The sequence below is a fragment of the Microchirus variegatus genome, assembly GCF_963457635.1.
Source record: "Microchirus variegatus genome assembly, chromosome: 18".
In the NCBI taxonomy this organism is placed as follows: Eukaryota; Metazoa; Chordata; class Actinopteri; order Pleuronectiformes; family Soleidae; genus Microchirus; species Microchirus variegatus.
This window is the reverse complement of record NC_139819.1, coordinates 21259212-21285909: the sequence shown is the minus strand read 5'-3', so window position 1 is coordinate 21285909 and position 26698 is coordinate 21259212. Positions and strand designations below refer to the sequence as shown.

Here is a 26698-nt window from a genome sequence, read left to right as displayed (position 1 = left end):
GGTCACATTGGCGTCCCTGGGCTTTTTGGCCTCCCTGGTCCTAATGGTGAGAGAGTGAGTATTAGCGGCTTCCAGAGTAAATGCCTACTGGCTTGGATTATATTATATAACCATGGGCCAAAAGTGATGAAATAGAAATAGACTGCATTCTTGCAGAAGTCCAGGCACACTTCACCAAGTCACTTTTCTAAGTAGTAAGCACTGCAAAGCTGCCTTTAGCGGATTAAATGTGGTGGAACAGATTAGCTGCACCACAATTTTTCTATTGTCTTGAATTAAGTAATAATGTTGGATGAAGGATTCATTATTTTACCAACCTTTTGCAGTTTGGCTCCTTCGTCTCATGAGCTGATCCAACAATTACAAAAACAATAATTGTTACAATGCAATTTTCTATAATAGCAATATAAAACATTTATTAGTAAATGTGATTTATACAGTTGTCAGTTAAGAAAGTTGTCTGAAGAGTTTAAAATCACATCAAATCATTCTTGAAACATGAGGGATAGTCATGTAATATTAAGATATACAGAGCAAAGAAAAAGCATAATTCAATATTAACCAATGTTCAAAACACATACAAATCAATACTTTACTCGTTATCATTGAGAGGGATGTGGTTATACATATGTATACTGTGAATGAAGCTTTGGCTTGATACTTTTAAATTAATATCAATTCCATTGTTATATGTAATTAAACACTAATATTTCCCAGACAAAAACAAAACACACACACAAAGGTAGGTTTGTATCCTTTGGGTTTACGCAGCCCATTTCAGTTCAAATCAGGGCCTGGTACCAGGGCTGGGAACACCTGCCTCAGAGCCAGTGATTCCCAAACACTGGGACGGGACCCTAAGGTGTGTCGCAGGAGATTTTTCTTGTCCCTGAAATAAAAAAATGGTACAACTTTTTCATTAAGATTTATTTGTATGAGTTATTATGAGATTAAATAATTTGTTATACAGTTCAAAAAAAGGATATCAGACATTAGAGATATGGTTGTAAATTAGTATCTACATGGTGCACGCATTTGCTCTTTGCCATCTTTAAAAGGTGGGTCCCCACATACTGTAGAGAGTTGAGAAAAAGCTACCTTAGAGGAGATGACTTAGGTGTGTTTCTCAGTGCCATTAATAACATTAATGTCTGCCTTTGCTGAAGCTTGAGAATAATGTTGGCATGTATGCTTCAAAGCTAACATTCTAAGGCTAACAAAAGTATTGTATGCAAAATAAAGTAGCATTCGGCTGAAGTTAAAGGCGAAATATTATGCAAAATCAACTTTTTAATCATTTAAATCCTTATATTTGGGACTCTGGAGGCCCTATCAGTCGGCAAAGTGTGAAAAAAGATGACTCACTCATGTGTTTGTGGTCCTCCTCAGTCTAAGTACAAGAGATGAAACATGTGATGTTGACCTCCGCACTTTTTGGGACGTCGCAATGTGCTAAATTCCTGGAATTGTTGTTTGTTGAAAACCAGTGCAGCACAGAGTCCTACACAAACTTCCAGCCTCAGAGGATTTATCTGTCCAGTGAATACATGTTATATATGACGGCAATGTGCCTGCTAGAGCCTGCTAATGATTACTTTTCCAAATACTAACTGCTGTTAGCTCCCAGTAGCCTCTGTGGCTGATGTCATTTCCTGTCCCTTAAGGTGGACCTTTAAGGTGGACCTAAAGAGATACTACTAACAGAGCGTTCTAAACAGGTCTGTTTTGGCAGGGTGATTGAACTGCTGTGGTGCTTCATCCTTATGGTATTTTGACCAAAGCATGTCACAGACATGTTCATTAGGACACCAGGGAACTAGGTTAACCAGGAGAAATAGGGTATGATATGGGACCTTTAAACATCAATCTGATAAACTGAATCTGAAAGGTCTATAGGTGTTGGGTATTTCCATTTTTTACCCATATGTGGTAATTCTGTGAGAATAGAAACAAAAACCTCTGTACTCTGTTGGCTCTCAATGGCTGCATGTTCTCTTCTGTTTTCAGGGTATTCCTGGCGTTCATGGGCAGAAGGGCAAGATGGGTAGGCCGGTAAAGTTTTCTCTCAACATACTTCTCAGACAACATTTTAAATGCAGCCTTAACAAAAGTAAGGATGTTCTGTATTGATCTATGGATGCTTAATGTCGCAGAGAGCTACTTTAGAGTGAATTAAATGACCATTATTCTGACAGACACTCTAATTTACTGTGAAACCCCTCCTGGTCTTGGTTGTAAATCTGTAAGAACTGCAGTAACTTGCACACTGGCACAGTGATCCTCAGGATTATAAGTAAGATATGGAGAAATTCATCCATTCATTATTTATTACTTGTCCTTTGAGGGATGTGGGAGTTTGAACCAGTTCCAGCTATGGGCAAGAGCTGGGCATTGTTCACCCTGCAAAGTTTGGCAGTCTCCTGCAGTCAACACAGAGACAAGCAGCCATTCACCCTCATATTTACAACTTTGTTTTTTCAATTTAGAGTCAATAATTGACCTAAACTGAATCATTCTGTTTACCATGATAAATAGTTCACTCTAAACAGAATTTCTCAGTTCCTTTTTCAAAATCCGAAGCTCCTTGCAAGATTTTAAAGTCAGCAACGACATGATCTTCTCTGTTGAAGGTACTTCAGGAGAAATTGTATGATATATAGCGTTTATTGCCGTACTTGTTCTGCATTAGGCTGTGATGATAATGTAACGTGTCAGTTGTGGGAATTGGTTCTCCACAATTAGAAAAACTGGGGAAGTCGATGGAAGTAAATGCTCTGTCCTTACATGGAAAAATACTGCACATAACCATTCATGTGTAACGCTGATATTTTTATTAGATTTAGATTAAGATTAAGATTCCCTTGTTAGTCCCACAGTGGGGAAATTTCCAATTTCTGCATTTTAACCCAATTCGTGAGTTAGTGAACACACACAGCACACAGTTAGGTGAAGTACATGCTAACCCAGAGCAGTGAGCTGCCTGCATTCAGCGGCGCTCGGGGAGCAGTGAAGCCCTGACCACTAAGCCACAGCTGCCCAGGCATATACTGGTTGTAAAGGTTTTTAACCCAACCGCAGCTCAGGTGAATGGAATCAGCAGGAGGAGGAGGGAGTGGCAGAGTCTGGAATGACATGAGAGTTAGCGATCACATAAGGAAACAGACAATGACAATATGAGGTTTTAGCTGGAGTTTTTCAGATTTGAAGACTAAACTTAATTATCAATACTAGTCCTGTCAGCAGTCTTCTACCAAGTGAAAGTTATATTGCATTTAGCAAAAAGGCAGGAATGTCATTTTGCAGACTTGATATGTTTTTCTGATCCAACTGACTCAGTTATTGGAGGTTTTGGAAAGAACCAAATTTTCCACATTATCTGTGCTGCTTGCCCTGGTTACTTATTTTTTTACTTTATCCTCCGGGTTTTTAAAGAAGCAGACACACAAACCTCGAGAATCTCTCCACATTTTGATTTGGTCCTTTTCCTTTTTTTTTGGCTGACGGACAACAGAATGATCTGCTCTGTTCTGTCCTGTCATCATTTTTCTAACCCATAGGGCTCAGAATAGTGCAGGGCCATGATGTTGTAGAGGCTCGCATTGTTGACCTTGGCATGCTGACAAACACATGTTGAGCGTGTGGCCTCGATCATCATGCCTCTTGTCCTGCCGTTATAATGGAATCACAAGCACTGAGCAAAAAAAGAAGGCGCACTCAGCAATTCCTGGGCCAAGCAGCTTTATTCTGCCATTTAGGCACATCCTCTGGGATTGCTTCACTCGAGCGTGCACACACACAGATACTTGGTCACTCAGGAACACTCAATGTAGGAATTTTCATGGAAATGTTTGCTTGTCTCCCAGGAATGAATTGCTGGGAAGTCTGTTTTTGGAAACAGGAGCCCATGTGTTTGGCATTTCTCTAATGACCTATCTAAACACATTTTACATGAGAGGTAATGAACATGACAGAGGTTCAGTCTGACACCACTCTCCTCTTTGTTTGCCCATTCAGGGATTTCCTGGGGACTTTGGAGAAAGAGGACCACCCGGGCCTGATGGAAACCCAGTATGTGAAATGAGTACATGCACCCTTGAGTCACAGACTGACCGATTTCAGGGCTGAACCCCTATTTCACCTTTAAGTAATGACGCAATAACTTTTAAATTCTGTGTTTCAGCTCTTCACACGATCACACTATCTGAATAATTAAAAATTCAATCATACAAATCTATGAAATAACCTTTAATATTCATTTTTATCACAGAAATAATAGTTTTTATGGCCCTTTCAGCCTCTCATTCAACTACTAATTAAATACAATTTTCATAATATATGTATTGGTGAATCTGATCGTATTTGCTGATCGGTCGATGGCAGTTATCAAGGCTGATACTGATGTGCAGCCGATACATCAGTGCATGGCGGAGATGAGTCTTTTTCACTTTGGTCACACTCCTGCACTGTGTCTGAGAAATGTCACAGTCACAGCTTACTTTTACCTGCACAAGATGGAGTGCAGTCTCACAGTAACTCACTCAACCATCGTAATCCACACTGATATGAGGGCAGCATCATCGATTTTACTCGCCTCTCCTTTTTCTGTAGTTTGACCCACGCTGCTCCGGATTGACAGGTTCGGGAGGTTAGATTGCGATTGCGTGACCTCCTCCAGTGTTCATTTCCTTGCTCACCACAGGAACCAGGGGATGTTTCATTTGGCCAAAATCTTCTCTTTTCATTCATATAAAGGAGGTGACAGGAAGGCCCCCCCTGGGCCGTGTGTCCTCCATTTCTCCACCGGATGCACAGTTTGGAGATAGACATGGCATGTGGGTGCGGGTGCATCGCTTGGACAACACGCCTCTGTGTCAAGAGCCAAATGCTTGCTCAGGGTGCTAAGCTGAGGGGAGAAACACATCACTTAGATTTTAAATGGAGGAAGAAACCAGTAAACAAATTGACTGTATGCGCCCTTCCCCCAGCTACTTCGGCTCAAAACCTTTATCATGTTGCATCTATTCTACATCTTTCACATTATTTCTCCTCTCCCTTCCTACCTATAGGGAGAATTGGGTGCTCCTGGGCCATGTGGAGTTCCTGGTCTTATTGTGAGTATTCTCACAATCATCCTTCTCCTTCATATACAGTATTTAGATTATCCATCCATCTTCTTCTTCTTAGGCTGAATCCCAATTCCACCCCTTAGGGTTAGGGTTAGGGTTAGAACACGCAAAAACAAGGGGTAGGGGGAAAGTGGAGGGCTAAGGGGTGGAATTGGGATTCAGCCTTAATCCTCCACATCAGGGTTGCGGCCAGTGCCTATCTCAGCTGACATGTTGATAGGCGAGGTACACCCTGGACAGTTCGCCAGTCCATCGCAGGGACACATACACTCTTAGAAATAAAAGTGCTAAGTAGAATATTTTATAAAGGTTCTACCTGGAACCCTAGTGTTATCAAGAACCCTTTTAAAACCCTTTATTCAGGAAAGGGGTTTTAAAGGGTTCTCTGGATGAAAATGGTTCTTACTGGAACCATTAGTGTTACCAAGAACCCTTGAAAAACCCTTTCGGGAAAGGATTTTTCAGAAGCAAATAGAAACTCAGCCCTTGTAGAAGAACACTTTTGGAACCCTTATTTCCAACAGTGTAAAGGGTGCTTTCACACTTACGGCATTTGGTGCGCACCAAACATGTTTGGTTCGGTTCATTTGCGTAGGTGTGGATGTAATCTCAGTACTTTGGTGCGCACCAAATTAACCTTTCAATCAGCTTTATCCGCCCTACTTTGGCATGGCTCCTCTGGTGTGAAAGCAATCAAACCAAATGGGACCAAACAGTATAGTTTAATGCATTATGGGTATGAGATGAGATACGGGATTACCCCGAGGCGTGTCAGCAGCGCGGAACATCAGCAGCACGGTTTTGCGACGTCCTCTGCCCAGCGTCAATCCCAACCGGGCGCGTTATGTCAGCACAGCGCTGCCATGAGCGCTGCCTTGCGAGCCAGCCATATTCAGCATAATCAGCTCCGATGACTGCGGCACTTATGTTCCGTGGCAGTGACACGCCCGGTGAAAATCGGGGATTAGTCCGGTTCCGGTGCCGATGGTCTTCGCGGTCTATTTGGTTCGTTTTGAACTAAGCATATGTGAAAGCAAACTGTACCCACGTCTTTATGTTACATTGTAACATTTTTCTGACTGGTTCAGACCAAAGCAATCGAACTATAGGTGTGAAAGCGCCCTAACTCTCACACTTGTGGTCAATTTAGAGTGTCCAATTTACTTAATCCCATATTTAAATAGATATAGAGTATTTTATATTTTGTGATAAGTACTAATTATTATTTATTATTTTAAACCGCTTCATGAAAAAAAGATTCTTCATTTGCTATTTCTGGAATTTTTTTTTAACCTTGACCTTTAAAATAAATATATTGCAGATTATAAACTTCAAAGCTGCTCACTGAAATGTGTCTGAGTGTCAAAATGTGGCACTGAATGTCAGGAGATATTTTGCGATCTAAACAGAGTGTGTTTGGAGCACATTTAATGTTCTAACCTCATTATCATACCAAACATCAACAGAAAGTTGACATAGACTGTTGATTCACACAAACTGGCTCAACGTTTTCTTAATGATGTACAGCTACCCAAAACGTACACAATTTCTGATTATCATTTTTAATGGAACCACTTCCAAGACCTTTTTGTCAGGTCATCAATTAATTTACAGCAGAATCTTTTAGTGATAGCTCAGTATATTAATTAGTCTGAGCAGCCTGTGTTTTCCACGTTATTGCAAAGTAATAAAACATTTGAGAGCTCTCACCAAAATTATTATTATCTAGCAAAGTATATCTAGGTCTAGTTATGAATGATAACAACAGCTGTTGTTGTTGACAGGGAGATATGGGCCATGTTGGCATCATGGGCTTGGCAGGATCTTCAGGACTCAAGGTAACTCAGTGGGCATGTTTTGTGTGTGTGTGTGGGGGGGGGGGGCAGGGTGACTTAACGTGGAAAACAGACTTATGGCTGTTTCCATTTTGTGTCCAAGGGAGTACCAGGAAACCCAGGGGACCCAGGACTGAAAGGTGATAAGGTGATCTGCATATGTATTTTTTCCTTCCAAATCCATAACTGCTGGAGTGTATTTCTGCCACAAAGCTACAAAGAGTGACACCGAGCTCCTGCGGTGCTGGTTGATGGAATAATTTTCTGCTAACTTTCTGGTTATTTTGTATCCTTTGTGCTTTTTCAGGGGGATATCGGCTTGCTAGGAGAGCCAGGAGAGTGCGGACTTCAAGGGGACAAAGTAAGTTATGCTGTGGCAGAGTAAGACTTTTCGAAAGTAGAACGTAGCACTGGTGGTTTCCAGTGATTAGACCAGGACCTTGAATGACATCTCTGCCACTCCTGGTTTGTGCATGTTCCTGTTTCTAACAACTGTTTTCCTTTATCCACTGTTGTTTGTTTGACCTTCATTACAGGGTATCCGTGGCTTACCTGGGTTACCGGGTCCTCGTGGAAAACCTGGACCACAGGTATTTTTAAATCCTTCTCTCCAATACTGAGAACCGACACAGAGAAAATTATATATAAAAAAAATAGTTTAGCCATTCTTTTTGCAACACTAAATGCAACATTGGGATCTCATTGGTTAGACTGTAATGGCACAGTTCACATTTTCACTTTTGTTCATAATCTTCTAATATTTATTTTCAGTAAATCACATTTTCATGGACAACGCAAGATTCAGACACTCAAGCTTTGAAGTTTAGAAATATATTACAGAAACATACACAGAAATATATTGAAAAGCAGGACAGAGGTCAATTGTTACTGCAAATGCTGCCTGAGCAATAATACTAATCCACCAGCTGGCACTCAAGCACCAAAAAGTCTTTAATACGTAGACAGCGCTCTGATCTGTTTGAGATTCCTGAGAAAAGCTGCTTCTTTGCAGTTGTGAAAAAGGCCATTACAAATAGCCTCCTATAATTCCTCTGCTCGGGATCGTTTATGATCTCCAATAGTTTGGGTGATTTGACATGTCTGTGTAGTTGAACATGATTTAATATGAGGCAGAAATCTTGCCATTTCCAGGGTAATGTTAATTTGATTTATAATATTCAACTTTTTGTTATTTCCATCTACTAAATGTTTGATAACAATGAGATCATTTGCGACATTTCCTCAGGGCAAACCTGGGGAAAATGGCCCTGATGGTTTTCCTGGTCCTCTTGGCCCAGAGGTAAGACCGATTATATTGACTAGATTTCATATCCTGACTACTACAATGGACGTAATTTGTGTTTTTGTTATCATTTTCACAGGGGTTTCCAGGTGACATTGGTCCCCCAGGACAAAATGGCCTGGAAGGTCCCAAGGTTAGTAGAGTGACTATAAAGATTTGCACATGTATCTTCAATAAAAATGACCTTTTAGTCTTGTTATCCATAGGGAAAGCAAGGGACAAGAGGTTTGCCTGGTCCAGTAGGAGAAACTGGACTTCAGGTAGGTTTGACTTTGAATGTATAGATTTAAAAAAAAAATAAAAAAATCTAAATCAAAAAGATAAAGACAAGTTTCTTCCTCTATTTTCTACCATAATTTTTTTGTTAGGGTGATGAGGGACCAGTTGGGCCAGCTGGACCTGGTGGACTCGAGGTGAGTGTTGACTGGATAATTGCTAATAGTGGTTAGCACTGTTGTCTCTATTGTGGAAATTCTCTCTGATGCTGGTAAAGAATGAAATAGAGACTTCTGCCGGTCGACAAGGTTTTATTTTCTTTGCAAAGAAAAGGTCAATCTATACACGAGTGTTCGAAAATGAAGAAAGACCCAGAGCATGGCGAGAGCTAAACTTTTATACCTAAGGAACAGCCCTTTCACATCCCTTTGTCTGTTGAAGGGGTCTGCCCCTCCAGGCCGTACTTTCACACCCTTTTGTCTACTGCAGGTATCGGGGCTGACTACCCACAGAGGTGTCCTGCAGGATGTTGTAGTTAGGTCCAAGTTGAGTCTAGACATCCTACTTTGAATACACAAAAGGACCTGGTATCTTGTCTTAGGAGAGACAAAGAAATTTGCCATTACATCTCACAGCAAGAAGGTGCTCGGTTCGATTCTCGGTCTGGGACCTTTCTGTGTGGTTTGCATGTTCTCATTTGGTGAGGTTGGTCCATTGTGTCAGCACGCTTAGTTGCAGTGGCTCTGATCAACACATCTGACCTCGTAATTTTGTTGTGCACTTATGGTTGTATGATGACACTAAAGATCCTCTACAGGTCATGACCGGCAAGGAAACACCATAACACCATAATCATACTTTCTATTATGTAAGCACACCAGACCACAATGCAGTAAACACAAAATCACCACGTATCATCCTATATTTAAGCCTTGTCTAGTTTGCAATGATCTGTTATAGACAGCAAGTCTGTTGGATGGCAGCTCTGTATTGTTCTCAATGTGTTTTCAGAGACATTCTGTTGGATGCTGTGTACTCATTTTCCCAGATTGGTCAGCAAATTGCAATGCTCTACTCGATCATAAAAATTGCACTCATACACACTCCAACACCATGCGAATATGCCTCTTACTTGTAAAGTAAATGTGTACCTATTTGATAAATATATTTTGTAGTGATCGAAAACAACACTACATTGTACATTGTTTTCCTATAAGGCTTACGTTCACCATCGTTGCTTTCACACAAATTGTCAGAAAATCAGGTTGCCTGACAGATTTCCTGTTTCAGACACATGAAGGCGGCACCTGGACTGAATGTGCTTGTCAGGCAGGAGAAGTTCCAGAAAATGTATTGAGCTGAACTTTTGCACGCATTTGCCTTGCCTCAGTGCGTGTCTAAAATTAGCAAAATTTACCGGCTACAGGTTATTTCTCCTGCTGCTTCTTTCTCAAGTTATGAAAAGGCATGAATGTGCTTTTAAGGTCATCCTTAGATGAAGAATTTTGGGGCTTATTTTGACAGAACACAGGTTTGCGTATACTGCTGTGTTTTTACAACAGTGACCTAATACATGGAAATTGTCTCTTTAATGCGTTGATTCATATTACACTTTCTCGAAATAGTAGCAATAATGAATGTCATATGGAGACAATATTATGCAACTTAAGTGTTCCACTTTATTCTTAGAAATCTCCACTGTAGGTGTATATTCTCAATTTTCACGATCTATTCAGAGGATTAAAGACAATGAAGGCCATGAGACTCAGGCTTGGATGCAATTAGTCACCCTTTGCTGAACAATAGAGAAGACTTTTCCAGTGAAACTATTGTTTTGTACTTATTGTTGACTCCAATTCCTCAGTATTTCCCATGTGTAACCCACAGGTGATCACTGAATGCAAACACAAATCATTTTTGTGATGAATAGGAAGTGCTTTGTTGCTTCAAACTGCTCTTTGTTTTCTGCATAATTATTTTTCTTAAAAGAATCACTTTTGTTTTTGCTGTTGTTTGTGGCACCATTTGTTGGCTTGTTTTATGCCACAGCCTCTTGAGGCAGAGCAGTATCGCAGTATCATCTCTACATTTTTTTCTTCATTTCAGACTTATACTGTAGAGACTTGATTGTTTTGTTGTATAGGGCTGTGGTACGCTTCTGTGTGTCATTTTTGCTGTTTGTTCAGGGCAGGCCTGGGAGGCAGGGATTCCCTGGATCGACAGGCCCAGACGGACTTAAGGTCAGACCCAACAGCCACACATCCACTGCCAAACTGCTGTCATCCATAAGTGAACATTCTTTCCCTGGTTCTCTTTTATGATATCATTTGAATATGTGTAAATGAGATGTTAATTCTCTGTTACCACAGGGGAATGAGCCTTGAGCACATCTCAAAAGTGATTTGAACTAAAAACGAAAGGCATGAATAAGTTTGTGATATGCTAATTGGCTTCTTTGCTGTAGGGCGAGACTGGGATTACTGGCGAGGTCGGAAAGCTTGGCGAGAGGGTAAAGGCTTTTTTCTCTCTTTCTGCTGATTTCTATATGATGCTTAGTATCTGTCTGAGTGTGTCAATGTTGTTGGAGCCACTAAGTGGGCCAGAGAAATATAACTTTGAGTAGAACTAAAATGTCAGTCATGACAGCATGGTTTCTCCGCTTCAGGGACTGCCTGGTTTCATTGGGTCTGCTGGAGAGATGGGCATTGTCGGAGAAAAGGTTAGTATAGTATCAATTTATCACATAAATACATGTAGTGTCCCAATTTGCTGTTGTCCTAGTAACTGTTATCACAGTTTAATGTGCCGAGTTGCCTTCTGCAACATAGCATATGTTTATGCTCTGTGAAATATGTGGTTTGCCATTTTATTTGTAGACTTAAAGCCATTAGATGTGTGATTTATTGAGACCTCTCTTTAACTGTGTCTTGTGATATGTCAGGGGGACCGAGGGAAAACGGGGATCCCTGGGCCGCCAGGGGAACGGGGGCCGATGGTAAGGAGTAAGTCTGGACCCCGTCTCTCGTACCGAGGGGCGTTCAATTCTTCATACTTAAGGGATGGGGGATTGATATATCAAGAGGGAGTGATGTACTTGATTAAACAATCATTCAATAGGCGGATAATAATACCATGATTTCTATGGATATCATTTAAGTGATGTTGTATCCATCAGGGTCACACTGGAATTCCCGGAGAGAGGGGGCATCCTGGACCGGATGGGAGCCCAGTAAGTTCACCATCATCATAATTTGTTCATCGATATCCATCCATCCATTATATACCTCTTTATTCTCCACCGGAGGGTTGCGGGAGGGGGGGTGCTGTGCCTATCTCAGCTGACATAGGGCGAGAGGTGGGGTATACCCCGGACAGTGTACATATAATACATATCAGACCTTTGTTGATAGTGTAAAATCCTGATAACTAATTTGAGATCATACAGTGACGCTTAAATAAATGTAGTTACAAAAAACACAGTTAAAACTATAGAGTAGCCCTGAATAATTATGGAATATTTCCATTTATTTCTATTCTCTTGGTTGGTATAGTTCTTGGCTTGAGTGACTGACCTCCTCCACCTCTGTAATTATGGTATCCATGAAGACCAGTTGAGGACGGGAGTCTGCAGCATCCTGTTTGCGACAGATTTTTTGGGGGGTTTTGAAGACTTTCTGCAATGTCATCAACGTAAATGATGAACAGGAGTGGGCCAAGAATAGAGCCTTGAGGAATCCTGCGCTTATGGCCTTGGTACTGGACTCTACACCATTGATAGTAGCTTTCAGTTCTTTACCTGTGAGTCTATTATCCGGTTCAGGAGATTACCCTTCAGGCCCAGGGCAGCTAGTTTGGCTATCAAGCCTTTGTGCCAGACCCTGCCGAAGGCCCTGCTATTAACAAGGCAGATCAGTTGACTTTCCTGTCTCAAGTCTAAGGCATCATTTGCTTTCTGGGTAAGATAGGTAAGTGCGCTACAGTGGAATAACCTGCTCGGAATCTGAACTGCTTGTCAGATATAAGCCTGTGTTTGCAAATGTGTTTCCATAGTGCTTTTTTGATAAGGGCCTCCATCACCTTACTAATGATGCTAAGTAGGGAGACTGGCCTGCAATTGTTCGGATCTTGTTTGTCTTTCTTTTTGTAGCAGGGTATAACACTGGCAATTTTCCATTGTCTTGGCATGTGCTGTTTGTCCAGCAGTAATTGAAAGTTTAGCAAGTGGTTTTGCCAGTTCAGGTGCTGATTCTTTGAGCACTCTGGCAGGAATTGTGTCCGGTCCAGTTGCTTTGCTTATGTAGAGCTTTGACAGGACTTTTCTGACATGTTTTGGCCAAAAAGTAATCTTCTTTAGAGAGGATGTGTTTTCCTTGACACCTTGGGGACCTCTCTGTCATTGTCTTCTTTGGGGATGGTGGACTTTCCCAGAGAAGATCTCAGCGAAACATTCAGCTTTCTCCTCAGAGCTCGTGAATGTTTGATCATCAAGTGTCAGGACAGGAATGTTGCGTTTTCCATCTTCACCCATTAGCCTCTTGGCAGTCCTCCACCACTTCTGATTTAAAAAAAGCACACAAATGCAAAGTAAACTTGCTGTTGTTAAAGGTGAAACTGAAACTTCTACACCTGTTTATAATATCTTAACAATATTTTTTTGCACACTTTCAGGGGCCTCCCGGTTCACATGGATCCATAGGCATCAGAGGTCCTAAAGGCATTAGGGTAAGTAAGTATGTCTTTGATGAGTAGTGTGATGGGGTTCATATATGTGTTTCCACCAAGATTTTTTATTATTATTATTTTTTTTAAATGGTATGAATTTTATTTAATTTTTTTAACTAGGGGCAGCAAAACTCTCTGTTAATCGGGGGGACTGTTCTCACAGCTGCACCATACATGCTTCGGGCTTAGCTTAGCCTCTTCTGTTTAACATATATATGCTCTCACTGGCTCAGATCATGTAAAGCAACAAAATATGTTACCATAGCTACGCAGACGACACACAAATGTACAAAACAATATCACCAGGAGACTATAGCCCAATACAAGCACTGAGCATTGAGCAAATCAGCGATTGGTTGGAGCAGAATTAAAACAAATAAAAAACAGAAATTAGCGTTTTTGGAGCCAAGGAGGAACACTTAAAAGTTAGTACCCACCTTCAAATGGTAATGCTAAAAACCACAAGCCAAGTCAGAAATGTAGGTATTGTCATGGACTCAGACCTGAACTTCAACAGCCACATTAAAACAGTAGCACCAGCAACACATTAAACAATTTCACACGTTTATTAAAACAGGCACCAGATGCCTGCTGGCAGTCTAGCTGTGAGTGGTTCTTATGCCGACCCAATCAGGTCCCAGGTCCACATAGACAATCTTGTGCAATCTATCATACACACCTGTAACCTATCACACACTCACATGGAGACACATACACTCACGGAAAGGGAAAGCACAAACCTCGGGTCGTAACAGTGATATAATTAAGGGATTTAATTCCCTGAATTTGTTTTTTTTTTGCAGCTACTTCTAAACCACAAATGCAACATTTAATATATTTCAGACTAGGAGGATTAAATACAGTTTTACTTAGTAATTACATTAAGGGCAATTCAAAACCACTGGACATGAAGAGTTATAATGAGTTGACAATTTAGAATTACGACTCTAGGGTGCTCCATTTGAACCCTCATACTTCAGTGGGAACTTTTGAGTAAATGTGCAACACAAAATGAGTCCACGATCATTTTGTGAGAATACCCTTAAGTTCTATGATTGGCTCTGTACAGTGTGATACTCTCCCAAAGTAAACCCAATGCCATTAGCCTGCTTTGGTTTGTTTAGATGACGGGCCAGAGTCCTTTTTGTTTGGGGCCCCTTCATCTTTTGAAACACCCCTGACATTAATAAGGATATGACACAGTCCCTTCATTTTAATGCTGTATAGTGAGGTTCAATTTAAAAATGAAATGCTGAAACAGCTTCAAGATGAATGTTTTTTCCCTAATTAATGACTTACCCCAGTGTGCAAGCAGTGCCACAGTGTGATTGTGTGATGTTGGGACAAAGTCTACACAGTGTGGATTGGTCACACTGTGGAGCTTATTTATAAATTCCAAGTATTTGCAGAACAGCCACAATTTTTAGATCTCTCCAGTGCGACTTAAACCATAGTAAAGTGTACTCTATAAAACCAAGAGAACTGCCCTCCAGGCTTCACTTGAATGAATTCATCGACTTTAAACAACATGTCCCTCTGGTCTATCAAAGGATCATTTTCCACAAACTATTCATCAGTGTCAACTTTTACGTCTTTGTTTAGGGTCTGAGGGGTCCTGATGGCCAAGTGGGAGAGAAAGGGTCTCTGGGAATAAAGGTGAGCATATGGTCAAAAAGCCAAAGTTCACCACAGTTAATCAAACATTTTCAGAGCCTCTTGTTGAGCTCAAGTTTGTGTCCGATTGTTGATAGTGTGACTTATCATGTCTGGCCGTAAGCTTCCCAATGGCAGACATCAAATTGATCCCATAGAAAGCAAGGATAAACAAAAAGTTTTGTACTTTTCAGAACAGCTTTCCTCAGCAGTCTGCAATTATGAACTATTTTTAACACCCAAAGAATTCCTGAGGACTGGTTAACTACCATTTTAACAACAAGAACACTGAATCAGAGTTCTGAAATATTGCTAATAATTGATGCTGCTGCTAGCGCTTCACTGTTGGGAACAATTTAATCGTAGGTGTTTTTTGAAAGCTGAGTTACCTGATTTGGATGTTTTCTTTGCAGGGCACCGACGGTCCACCAGGAAAATTGGGCCTCACAGGAGAGATGGTACGGTAAATCGGGCTTCTTTACTTTTTGATACTATGATGACATTGTTAGCAGTATCAGCAGTAGTGCATTTAGCCACGTCCTCTCCTGCAGAACAAGTATCTTGGATAAATAGGAGTGTGATGTTGGGACTTTTGTCCTAATAAAGACCCGCATGTAGCTCCTCAATAAAGCATCTTTGCATAAATATCATTGCGAGAGCAAGGGCAGGGTGTGTGCAGGTTGGCAGGTTGTTTACTAACAGACAGGTACAATAGCATGTTAGGGCTACAGGTTGTTTTTTTATGTTCAGACAACTTTATTTGTTAAACATATTATTTGGGACATATTATGCAAAATAAACATTTTAATCATTTAAATCGTTATATTTGGGGCTCTATCAGTCGGCAAAGTGTGATAAAAGATGACTCACTCATGTTTTTGTGGTCCTCCTCAGTCTAAGTACAGGAGATAAAACACGCGATGTTGACTTCCGCACTCATTGGTACGTCACAATGCGCTAAATTCCTGGAATTGTTGTCTCGCGGAGCTCCGCTTTGTCTGTAAAACACGTGAGAGTGCAGGCGAGAGCAACGGCATCTGAAAACCGGAAGTCCACGAACGTTCTATTCTTGGCTCCACAGTGCAGCACAGAGTCCTACACAAACTTCCAGCCTCAGAGGATTTATCTGTCCAATAGATACATGTTATATATGATGGCAATGTGCCTGCTAGAGCCTGCAAATTATGACTTTTCCATATGCTAACTGCTGTTAGCTCCCAGTAGCCTCTGTGGCTGATGTCATTTCCTGTCCCTTAAGTTTCAGGACATCATCAAAGGGATAGATATGAGCATCTGCTTATTAGAACAGCCAAAAGGAGAGTGCTCTCTCTCTCTCTCTCTCTCTCTCTCTCTCTCTCTCTCTCTCTCTCTCTCTCTCTCTCTCTCTCTAAACTGCCATGTGATTGGTCAAAGTATCTCATCCTGTGTCAGACTCTAGTTCTATTTCAGATGATTTGATTTACATGATGCTGAAATGTTAAAATGGAATTGTGGCCCAGTAACAACAGGTCAAAGATAGGCCATTGGGTTTCCCTGAAACACAAGTCTGAACCAACACTATTCTATTCTAATTTATTCATAGTTCTATGACTATGTTTATACTGTATGTGTTTTTGTTGTCTCGCTGCAGGGGAAACTTGGTGAGCCGGGTGAAGCTGGGCCTCAGGGATTTCTAGTAAGTGAATGGATTTAAGTGAAATCTGTGTGATGCACTGTTTCTCCAATGAGTGTTTTTGCATTTCAACATGTGCATGATTGCTAGTGTGTTATGACTGATTATTACTTTCAGGGTGTTCAAGGACCTTCGGGGCCTCCAGGAGCCAAAGGATTTCCAGGAGATTCTGTAAGTTAATTATTATACTGGATACTATTATGATTTTATACAAAAAAAATCTCATTATTAAACCGAGCTACTGCATAGTTCAACTATGTAAATATGATAAGTTGCTGTGTGGTCTTCTTGACCTTGCACATACTGTAAACTGTGAACCTCCACTTCTTAAAATTCTCTACATCCTCCCGGCCCGGCCAAGATGCCCTGAACAAACACATCCCCTTTTCTTTTTATTTTGGCTGACACACTCAAGCAGAGAAGGAGTGACTTTGAGACTATTTGATTTACACCAACTCCTTCCAGGAGAGGCAGCTGCACTATGGCCTGAATGTGACTTGATAACAGCAGGCCTGTTTCCCTCACTTACAGAAGCTGTGGCTCTGTGTTTTGGGAGCTCTTACTCCTGCAGATTCATTTATCTTCTCAAATCCACACTCCCCATCTGCTCCTCATCTCGTCATCACAATGTTCCTCCTTTGCTGTCACTCTTGGAGTTGTTTCACCAAGATGAAGAAGTTCTCTTAACCTTTTTCTGACGTCTTTATTTTGTTTCCACAGGGACCAGCGGGGCCACCAGGAACAATGGGCCCTCTGGGGGAGATGGGACCGATGGTTAGTTTAATGAAAGAGCTTGTGTCAGAATTCTTACTGACTTTTTTATTAGAAATGAAAGCTAAACGCTGTGGCTCCTTCTGACAGGGTCCACTGGGCAAGGCTGGAGAGAGAGGACTGCCTGGTGAAACTGGGGAAAAGGTGAAACTGATGATATATTGTAGAAATTGTCACTGATTGAAATATTGTTCTGCCAAATTTATGTAATGTGATGTCATAGTAAATGGGTATGGGAATTTGGGTCGTGTGGGTTCATACAGTCATATTTGTGATAATGATATTAATAACAGACATCGCCTAGTCCAGTTTTCTAACTGTTGTTGTGCATTTGATCAAATGATGCATTATTGATCACCATTTGCATCACCATCATCATGTTTTCTTGCTTCACAGGGTGACACTGGTTTACCCGGCAACATCGGTGAACAGGGTTTGATTGGCCAGAGAGTGAGTATCATGTGTTCTTTAACTCAGTGTATGTTTTAATAATTTAAAAAGAACGATTTCATTTGGCAATAGAGAAGTTTATCTGGGTTATGGGCAATGAAAAACAATCTGTGAGTTGAGAGGGTATTTGAACTATTTTAATTCATCAGAGGTAGTACTACAGGTAAATGTGATTATTCAAAAAGTGTAATTAGAGGTGGGTCAAAATACCAATACAAAAACATGTCATCGTCCACTCATGAGATACAATTGTATCTACACTCAAATAAAAGTGCCAAGTAGAACCATATATGGTTCTTCGGCTTGTCCTCATAGGTGAATCCTTTTTGGATTCCTTTCAAAAAGGATTCTGGTACCCTTAGTGTTATCAAAAACTTTTTTCAGAAAAGGGTTTTTAAAGGGTTCTCTGGATCAAAATGGTTGTTACTGGAACCATTAGTGTTACCAAGAACCCTTGAAAAACCCTTTCTTCGGGAAAGGGTTTTTCAGAGGCAAATGGTTCCAGGTAGAACCACAGTCCTTGTAGAAGAACACTTTTGGAACCCTTATTTCTAAGAGTGTACAATGGTGCACCCTTGGTAAATTGCCAGAGGAATAATAACACAATAACACAACTCATTCTCCTTCTATGGACATCCAGGGCGTGTGTGCTTACAGGATACATATTTTTGTTGTTGAGTCGAAGTTGTACGAAGGAGTATTAGGGCCACCCCCCCCTTCCAAAAAAAAAAATGGGGCACAAGAAAAAAAAAAAAAAAATCTAGCACAAAAAAAAAAAAATCTGACAAACAAAAAAAAATCCGGCACAAGAACAAAAAAAAGTCAGGCATAAAAATAAATGAATTGGCCATGGCTGCCTCTACAGACGCGTCGATTAAGCGGTACTTCAGAATCGGCTATTATAATAAGGAAATTCTCTCTCTTTTGGCTCATAAACACGGTGTGGTGATAAGTATTAGGATGCTGAAGAAACTGTGTCGGAAACTTGGTTTGTTCAGGAGGATAAACCATACAAACTTGGAGGAGGTGGCTGCATTCATACAAAATGAAATAGCTGGAACTGGCAGATGCAGGGGTACCGATGGTTGCACCTGCGTGCGATCCAGGGAGGGTTTGTTGTATATTTATGGCATTGCCATAAATGGTTGTTTGACGGTTCAGTCGTTATGCATTGTGGATGGAAGCTTATAGCTTCTTTTTTTTTGCGTGACTTTTTTTTTGTGACAGATTTTATTTTTTTCTTGTGCTAAATTTTTTTTTTTTCGACTGTTTTTGATGATGATGCATTTTTGATGGTGATATAAAGAAGCAAAATAATTGTGCCCTTTTTCTTTTCATCGTCATAAAAAACAGCCAAGTGAACTCTGAACTGTGACTTTTTTCAAAATTTCAAAAAATGTAATCTGATTTTAAACATCATGAGTACTTCAGATAGATAGCCTATAGATCGCACTATAGATTGCGTATAGATTCTGCTGAAAAAAGGATGTAAGACACTCTGTATTGCACAATCTTATAGCCTTTGTATAAACTGTATGTTTAAACATTAATGGAAAAAAACAGCCGAAATGCTCTGTGTTCTAAGGGTTAAATATGATATTTTTATGATTTGTCTGTCAGGGTGAGCCAGGGATTGATGGAGAGGCTGGACAGAGTGGATCAGATGGAGCCAAGGCAAGTATGAAAAACAATTATAAACTGTAAATGAAAAGTGAGGGGAATCTGCATAATTTAAAAATCCTGTTTGTAAGGCTCAGTAGACATTGGCTCATGATCAGACTGCTTTGAATATTTATTTCTGTCCTAAATCTGTTTGTCTATGAACCTTATGAACACTTGTCTGTTTGTCGTGGCGGTTGATTGTAATTAGAGAAAGATGAGTATTGTTTGTGAAATATTGGAGCTGCATTGTTTCGATGCCTGGTGGAAACAGATAGAGGGACTATTTTAGGAGCGTCACTGTCTGGGAAGTGTTGAGACAGAGAGAGAAGAGAAAGAAAGCACAGAGTCTGCAGAATCACACACTGCTGGAATCACCTGTGACAGAGAACACAGAGGATAGAATGGAGTCAAACTTAGAGTGTAAGAACACAATCATATTTCATGTATCCAACAAAACACAATCAATTATAATAATACAGCAGGGCTGTAAACTCAAAGTCACATTTGTTCTATCCATACATCCATCTTCTACCACTTTATCCTCCACATGAGGGTCGTGGGGGGGAGCGCTGGTGCCGATCCCATCTGACATAGGAAAGGCGGGGTAGACACTGGACAGGTGACCAGTCCATCACAGGGCCACATAGAGACAAACAATAATTCAGGGTGAATTTGTGAAAACTTCACAAATTAGTGATTTAGGCCCAAATTAGAAACTAGGCCCAATTGTGATTAGAATCTTTTCTCAATTTTTCAGTTCCAATTACCTGTGAGTAAATGTTCTATCACTTTGTAGATCCACTGTGATCTGTAAGTTGTAATGAACATGTGTGAATGGTAAATTTAGGCATAATATTGTTGAAATTGCACTTATTTTTCTCCAAAAATGTCAGGTTGTTGTTACTGTCAGGATGTTACTTCATTAAATGTAAAGCAAAGGGAAACACTTGGAGTTCCCACTTGAGATCAAATGTATGTGGCCCCTGAACTAAAATGAGTTTGACAGTCCACAAAGAGATGATTTCCTCCGAGTCTGTGTGATTCTTTCTTCCAAACAGACTCACTTTCTTTCACAATCTTTTCAAAGTCCAGATGCTAAAGATCATTTGGTGCATTTCTTTAGTTGTGAAGCCCCAAATCAAAATGGAACTTCATGAAATGCTCCGTGTTTCTCATCTTGACACAGTTTGTCAGCTGATCATCTGAGATTTTGCTTACGACTTTATTCTCCTAATATTACTTTATTCTCAGTTAATACTCAATATATGCTATATATAATATATGCAAAAGTTCTACATAAATGAATATATAAATAAACATAGGCTGTGGATCACATAGTGTTAAAATGACTAAAATATACAGTCTATTTAATTATACAATAACACAGTTTGAACGAGTCCATTTCTAGCTGAGGCTGCAGATTGAGAGTGGAGCAGATTGATTGAAGATAAATAAAAAGAGAGACAGGTTAAATTACCCAATGATCAGAGATAATTAGGCAGGTTATTCCAGTCTAAGGATCATCCTATTTCTTTTCCTTTCACTTGGATGTTTTTTTTTAATTTCTCAGGGTGAAAAGGGAGATGCTGGTCCAGATGGTGCAAAAGGAGACAGGGGTGAAATTGGCTTTAAAGGAAAGGAAGGACCTCCTGGGCGCCCTGGACTGGTGGGTGTAAGGGTGAGTGTTCCAGCAGCCAACTCTAAATTTCATTCAGTTCCAATAAAAAGGCAGCTCTTTTTTTCCACTTACAGTCCCAGTCAATTTTCTTTACATAGGGCCAGGAGGGGAAACCTGGCAAAATGGGTGAAACAGGAAAACCTGGAGAAAAGGTATGTCGATTAACTTGCTTGAGGCTTTAAATCTTGGATGTCTGTCAGTGCGTTGTCTCAGTAACCTCCTTTAGCGAGACAGGATTAGGCTCTTGTTAAGTTGACTTTCACGACTAAATGTTTGGATCGTCAAACAACCTGCATCGCTGACGGTACACTTTGTGGATTCTCTGTTAAAGGGGACATATTATGCAAAATCAACTTTTTAATCATTTAAACCCTTATATTTGGGACTCTATCAGTCGGCAAAGTGTGAAAAAAAGTGTGGTTCTCCTCAGACCAGGGAACTAGTTTCACTTGGAGAAATAAAGTAAAATATGTCCCTTTTAACCTGTTCAATGATGACCTCTCGCTCTCCAGGGGATCAAGGGCCATCAAGGTGACCTGGGAGACACCGGGCCGGTCGGCGACCATGGAGAACTGGGGTTTATCGGACCAAAAGGAGCGAGAGGTAGCATCGGGCCACTGGTAAGTTCTTCACAGGAGGACTTAATTAGTTGTTTGTGGATGATGGCTAAATATATATCTACATATTTCCCTAGGGTGCTCCAGGGAGAACAGGCCAACAAGGAAATCCAGGTATATCAGGTTATGAGGTAAGCAACTTTTTTTGCACACAGTGATGGAATGCTACGTTTTTATTGCAGGTTCAACACTTTCAAAACTCTACACTGCTGTCATTTATTTAAATGTTATAAACTTCCGACCCTCAATGTCTTTGAACTTGTTTTAGGAATCATGCTTTTTCGATTACTTTAGATTATGTTATTGATGCCAGACCAATAATAACTTGAGATTAGAAATAAGGATAGAAAAATGTAAGATAACATATTATTATTAATAGCATACTATAATATACAATATACACCTCTCACTACATACTATTAATGATCATGAGGTACTGATGTTTGGTAATGAAACCATTTACTTTTAGGGGTAACATATTCATGGAACAGATTTATCAGTACTTAAGTATTACAGATTTAGGACTATAATGTATATAATGTATAATGTGTAACTTTTCATGGCACCAGAAGAAGAAGTGATGTGACACTGTGAAGTGCAGTTACAACTGCAAAGATACAATCCTGAAATCAGATTTTCTATTTTCTTTTGTCATAGGGTCACATGGGACCACAGGGCCCACTGGGACCTCCTGGGCCAAAAGGTGAAAAGGTACATTCCATAAAATTACTTCTTGTTTCTTATCTCACAATCTCTTTGATGATTTGACTTCAGTTATGTCTAAGGGTGAATTCCAATTCCTTGCTTAACCCTCAATCTTAACCCTCAATCTCAAAAATGCGCGCTCCCTCTAGTACAAGAGCTGTCCCGATTCTCAGAAAAATTAAGTTGAGGGGCGAGTTTAAGGGCTGTATCGCCCTCAATATTGAGATTTTTCCAAGACCACCCTTGGGAGCAAGGGCTACCCAGAATGCATTGCGTGTTTTCACATGAGAAAGATCGCGTCGAAAACAGCGAAACGAGTGCGCTACAAATGAAGTATTTTCTTTGTTGATAGAGATATAAAAATGATGAAAACCATTGTATTATCTTAGTTTAGGCCCATATTATGGATTACTGACGTCATTGTTGCGTAACATTTATTTTTATTTTACGATCTTTTGTCAATAGCGGGTGCGCACACGCGATCGTTTGCTATCGTGTGTAACTGTCAGCTGAATATTTCCGTGGTTGTGGTATTTGTATGAGTATCATCTTATAACTAACTGACAACCTAATAACTTGACTGAAATAAAATAATAAATAAATAATCGTAATGTAAATGTGTTCTTCTTCTTCTTCTTTTTTGGAGTTGACAGACTGGACGCAGCTTTAGCGTTATTCTGCCCCCCGCTGTCTGAAGACGTATCTGCATTTAAGGGGTGACCCATTTCTAAGTGACAAAATAACCCTCAACACTTGGTTTTGAGGGTCAGTTAAGATAAGGGTTGAGCTTGAGGGTTAAGATTGAGGGTTAAGATAGGAATTGGAATTGGCCCTAAGTCTATGTCTAATTAGTGCCTCCTGTCTGTCTTGTCTTGTCAGTGCAGAATTCCTGAACTCACCCATAATTTGTTCAATGATACAAACTAGGAACTTTCCAATTAACTAATGCTGTCAAATGCATATAATTAGCTGAGCACCTGGACGCCTGTGGTTATTATTTAGGGGATATTAGCTCCAGAATGTGTGTTATGTGACAGGAGCAGCACATGAGAGAACACACTGCATCAGCATTTTTTTTTTGTTTTTTTTTATCCCTGGGCAGGAACCATCTGGACGTTTGTTATATTCTCTTTGCCATTATCCTCAGAATAATGGTGGTGTTGCCTGATATTAATTAAATTAATAGGCTATTTTGTACATGTAAAATGTATAATTTTAGTGGAGAACTCCAGGTTATGTATTGCAAATCAGTATATTCATATCCCAGTTATGTTAAAGGTACTGTTGTCACAATATGCTTATTTCCATCCATGAAAATGCCAGTTTGTGCTTGGCTCCTAATTATCCTCCCACTGTTAGATGCCTACTGGGCAGCGGTTCTTCTCTTTATTCAACACATGGACACCACATGACTATTAAAAGAAAAATCATACCCACATTTGTGGCCGTTGCTTAATGAATTCCATAAATACTCTGGAACAAACATTAGCACCATTATGTGAAATGGGATCATCGAGGGTAATAGCATGTGTAATGGTTTCGCCATTCATTTAGAAAGAACATGCAGTTCTAACATCTGACTCTTTCCAACACTGTTGGTTTTGGGGGGAAATGCCATTGATTGTGGTTGTTTGTCTGTTCATTTGTTGCCTATTTAGGGCGAACAGGGAGACGACAGCAAAGCTGAAGGCCCTCCAGGTCCCCAAGGTGACAGAGTGAGTTTCTTACATGTAGCACTTATTTTGTTGTTAATTGTGGTGTTTTGGGATTGTTTGAAGCTAAGGTAGGAAGCTAACATATTTTTGGCATTACTTACCAATTATTCCATTCACCCATTATCTACTGCTTTATCCTCCACCAGAGGGTCACGGAAGCTGCTGTGCCTATCTCAGCTGACATAGGGCAATCGGTGGGGTACACCCTGTACAGTTCGCCAGTCCATCACATATAGAGACAAACTATCATTCACTCTCACGCGCACGGTCAATTTATGGTGACCAATTTACCTAATCCATAGCCATATTGCATGTTTTTGACTGTGGGAGGAAGCCGGAGAACCTGGAGAAAACCCACGCACACACGGGGAGAAAATGCACACTCCTTGCAGAAAGGCCTTTGTTCCATCCGGGGCTCGAACCCAGGAACATGGGTCTTCTATCTGCAAAGGCGAGAACGCTAACCACTACGCGAACACCAATTATTCCATTATAGCCTTTGAGCATAATGCAAATCAACTGATTTGAGAGAGAACTTGGCCCAATTCAGACCTGGTATTAACATGTCCTCAGTGATCTGGTGACTTTGCAGCTGGCATTAATGCATAAATGCACCCTGGCTGCTTCCCACCTATGATTGAATTGTAGGAATAAAATAATGTTTTTAATGGGTCTAATTGTACTGATGTGTCTGCTTTCAGTGTGATTGTGTGTGTGTGTCGAATGGAGTGTGCGCACCTGTGTGTGTGTGTGTGTGTGTGTGGGTGGGTGACAGAAAAACAGAGCAAAATAACAGAATAAATTAAATTAACATAAATACATAGATGTTTGTGTGAAAGCGCAGCGGGTCAGAGGATTACAGCTGAGACAGCGGTCTGTAATCCATCCTGTGTTCATGCAGCTCATGAATGTAGCCACGTGTCCTCAAACCATGTCTGAATGCGGTTTCTTGGACCAGATCTAAGGATGGATTCAGGACACAGTGTTTCAGACCTGTGCTTAGTGCGATCTATCCATGATTGTATCATTCATGATGGATGTTGTATGCAGTTGTGAATAGGGCCATATGTTTCTGTACCTGGTTGAGGCTCTTTTTCCAACTTTAGGAACATATGAGCCATGATTGGAGACAATAAATGATAAATGCGGCAAAAATGGAAATTTAGAGGAAATCTTAGCTTGGACGAACTGTCTGAAAGGCAGAACCACTTTGACATTGACAGCGTTGTAGAAATATAATATCAAGTGAAGTCTGGAAAACAAATAGCGGTTGTTTTCTCGGCACAAATTGACTTTTATTCCATATTCCAAAATGATGAAGGGAAAAGCATTCGCTCGTCATGTACCGTGTTTTATTTCTCTAGCTTTCCTGTCTACTGCAGCTTTAAATGCTTTCTTTTTATCCAGGGTCCTATTGGAGACAGAGGAGAGCGAGGAGAGCCTGGAGAGCCTGGACACCTTGTAAGTGAAATAAAAAAGATAATAAACAGACATATTGTCTTTCGTCGATCAGATTCGATGAATGTTCTATACACTGAACTGCAGGCAAATTACACTTTCTAGGGCCACATGGGTTTTGATGGAAAGAGAGGTGAAGCTGGTGCCACAGGGCTTCCTGTAAGTATCACTTCTCTAACTTCCCTTGACATACTGAGTTGACACTGTGTCACAAACACAATCCAATTTAGACACCGATAATCATTTCAGGGATATCCTGGCCCAAAAGGTCAGACTGGGCTGAAAGGATCCAAAGGTGATCAAGTAAGGACGTAAAAATATTAGCATGATTTAACTGTATTAGAAAAGAAAATGCAGTATTTAATATCGAGTTCTTATTCAACAGTTAAATCTTTTATTTTTCAGGGTCAGCGAGGAAAGGTAGGGGTGTCCGGCTCTCCTGGGACCAAAGGACCACCAGTGAGTCAAATGATTTTCTTGTCCATTATATTCAGAAATATTTGAAAATCGAATAAAAAATAAATCAAATTGTACTTGTCATCTGTGATAAGGGTCCACAGGGTCCACCTGGCCCAAAGGGGAGTGTGGGCAGGGAGGGCCTTGAGGGGTTGTCTGGAATGGATGGATTGCCTGGTATAGATGGAAGTAAAGGAGTGAAGGTGAAGGACTTTTTTAATAAAATTATAAATTCAAATAATACTAGCTCTGGTTGTGTTTACCTGTTGTTTATTTTTGTCTTTAGGGGGAGCAAGGTGAAGACGGAGAAGTGGGCTTACCTGGAAACCCTGGGCCGCAGAGTAAAGCTGGTGTGACAGGGCTTCCTGGAATTCAAGGCTCCTTCGGACCAAAGGTGACTCACTTGTAATTGGAATGTTTTGCTCTTGTTGGCAAAAAACTTAATCTTTGAATTATAGAACAAGCGTATTTTTTTTTGCAGATTTCAGTGCATCTAGTGAAAACTGTCAACACAGCTTTAATCTGCTCTGTGTCTCCCCTGACACTGGAAGACTGTCTTTATGTTGTGGACACTTTCTGATCTCAAATGCCAGCGTCGGCACAAAGACTTCAAACCGACTCTCAAAGGACCACATACTCACTGCAGCAAATGTGGCGTA

The 26698-nt window shown here is 40.5% G+C and overlaps 1 protein-coding gene across 1 annotated transcript in view; it reads left to right on the top strand.

The window, feature by feature from the left end:
- The window catches only part of col27a1b (collagen, type XXVII, alpha 1b), a gene marked incomplete at its 3' end in the record, with an annotated part of 87765 nt that overhangs the window by 48355 nt on the left and 12712 nt on the right, over positions 1-26698 (top strand). The window contains exons 11-48 of the mRNA XM_083905395.1: positions 1-54; positions 2008-2052; positions 4015-4068; positions 5067-5111; positions 6911-6964; positions 7065-7109; positions 7269-7322; positions 7498-7551; positions 8208-8261; positions 8344-8397; positions 8471-8524; positions 8633-8677; positions 10667-10720; positions 10945-10989; positions 11146-11199; positions 11422-11475; positions 11656-11709; positions 13149-13202; positions 14805-14858; positions 15269-15313; positions 16486-16530; positions 16645-16698; positions 17248-17301; positions 17389-17442; positions 17695-17748; positions 19369-19422; positions 20981-21088; positions 21187-21240; positions 21601-21708; positions 21783-21836; positions 22363-22416; positions 24069-24125; positions 25533-25586; positions 25689-25742; positions 25833-25886; positions 25989-26042; positions 26135-26242; positions 26326-26433. Coding sequence (XP_083761521.1) covers positions 1-54; positions 2008-2052; positions 4015-4068; positions 5067-5111; positions 6911-6964; positions 7065-7109; positions 7269-7322; positions 7498-7551; positions 8208-8261; positions 8344-8397; positions 8471-8524; positions 8633-8677; positions 10667-10720; positions 10945-10989; positions 11146-11199; positions 11422-11475; positions 11656-11709; positions 13149-13202; positions 14805-14858; positions 15269-15313; positions 16486-16530; positions 16645-16698; positions 17248-17301; positions 17389-17442; positions 17695-17748; positions 19369-19422; positions 20981-21088; positions 21187-21240; positions 21601-21708; positions 21783-21836; positions 22363-22416; positions 24069-24125; positions 25533-25586; positions 25689-25742; positions 25833-25886; positions 25989-26042; positions 26135-26242; positions 26326-26433 — 2208 coding nt within the window. The remainder of the gene's footprint in view (positions 55-2007; positions 2053-4014; positions 4069-5066; positions 5112-6910; positions 6965-7064; positions 7110-7268; positions 7323-7497; positions 7552-8207; positions 8262-8343; positions 8398-8470; positions 8525-8632; positions 8678-10666; positions 10721-10944; positions 10990-11145; positions 11200-11421; positions 11476-11655; positions 11710-13148; positions 13203-14804; positions 14859-15268; positions 15314-16485; positions 16531-16644; positions 16699-17247; positions 17302-17388; positions 17443-17694; positions 17749-19368; positions 19423-20980; positions 21089-21186; positions 21241-21600; positions 21709-21782; positions 21837-22362; positions 22417-24068; positions 24126-25532; positions 25587-25688; positions 25743-25832; positions 25887-25988; positions 26043-26134; positions 26243-26325; positions 26434-26698) is intronic.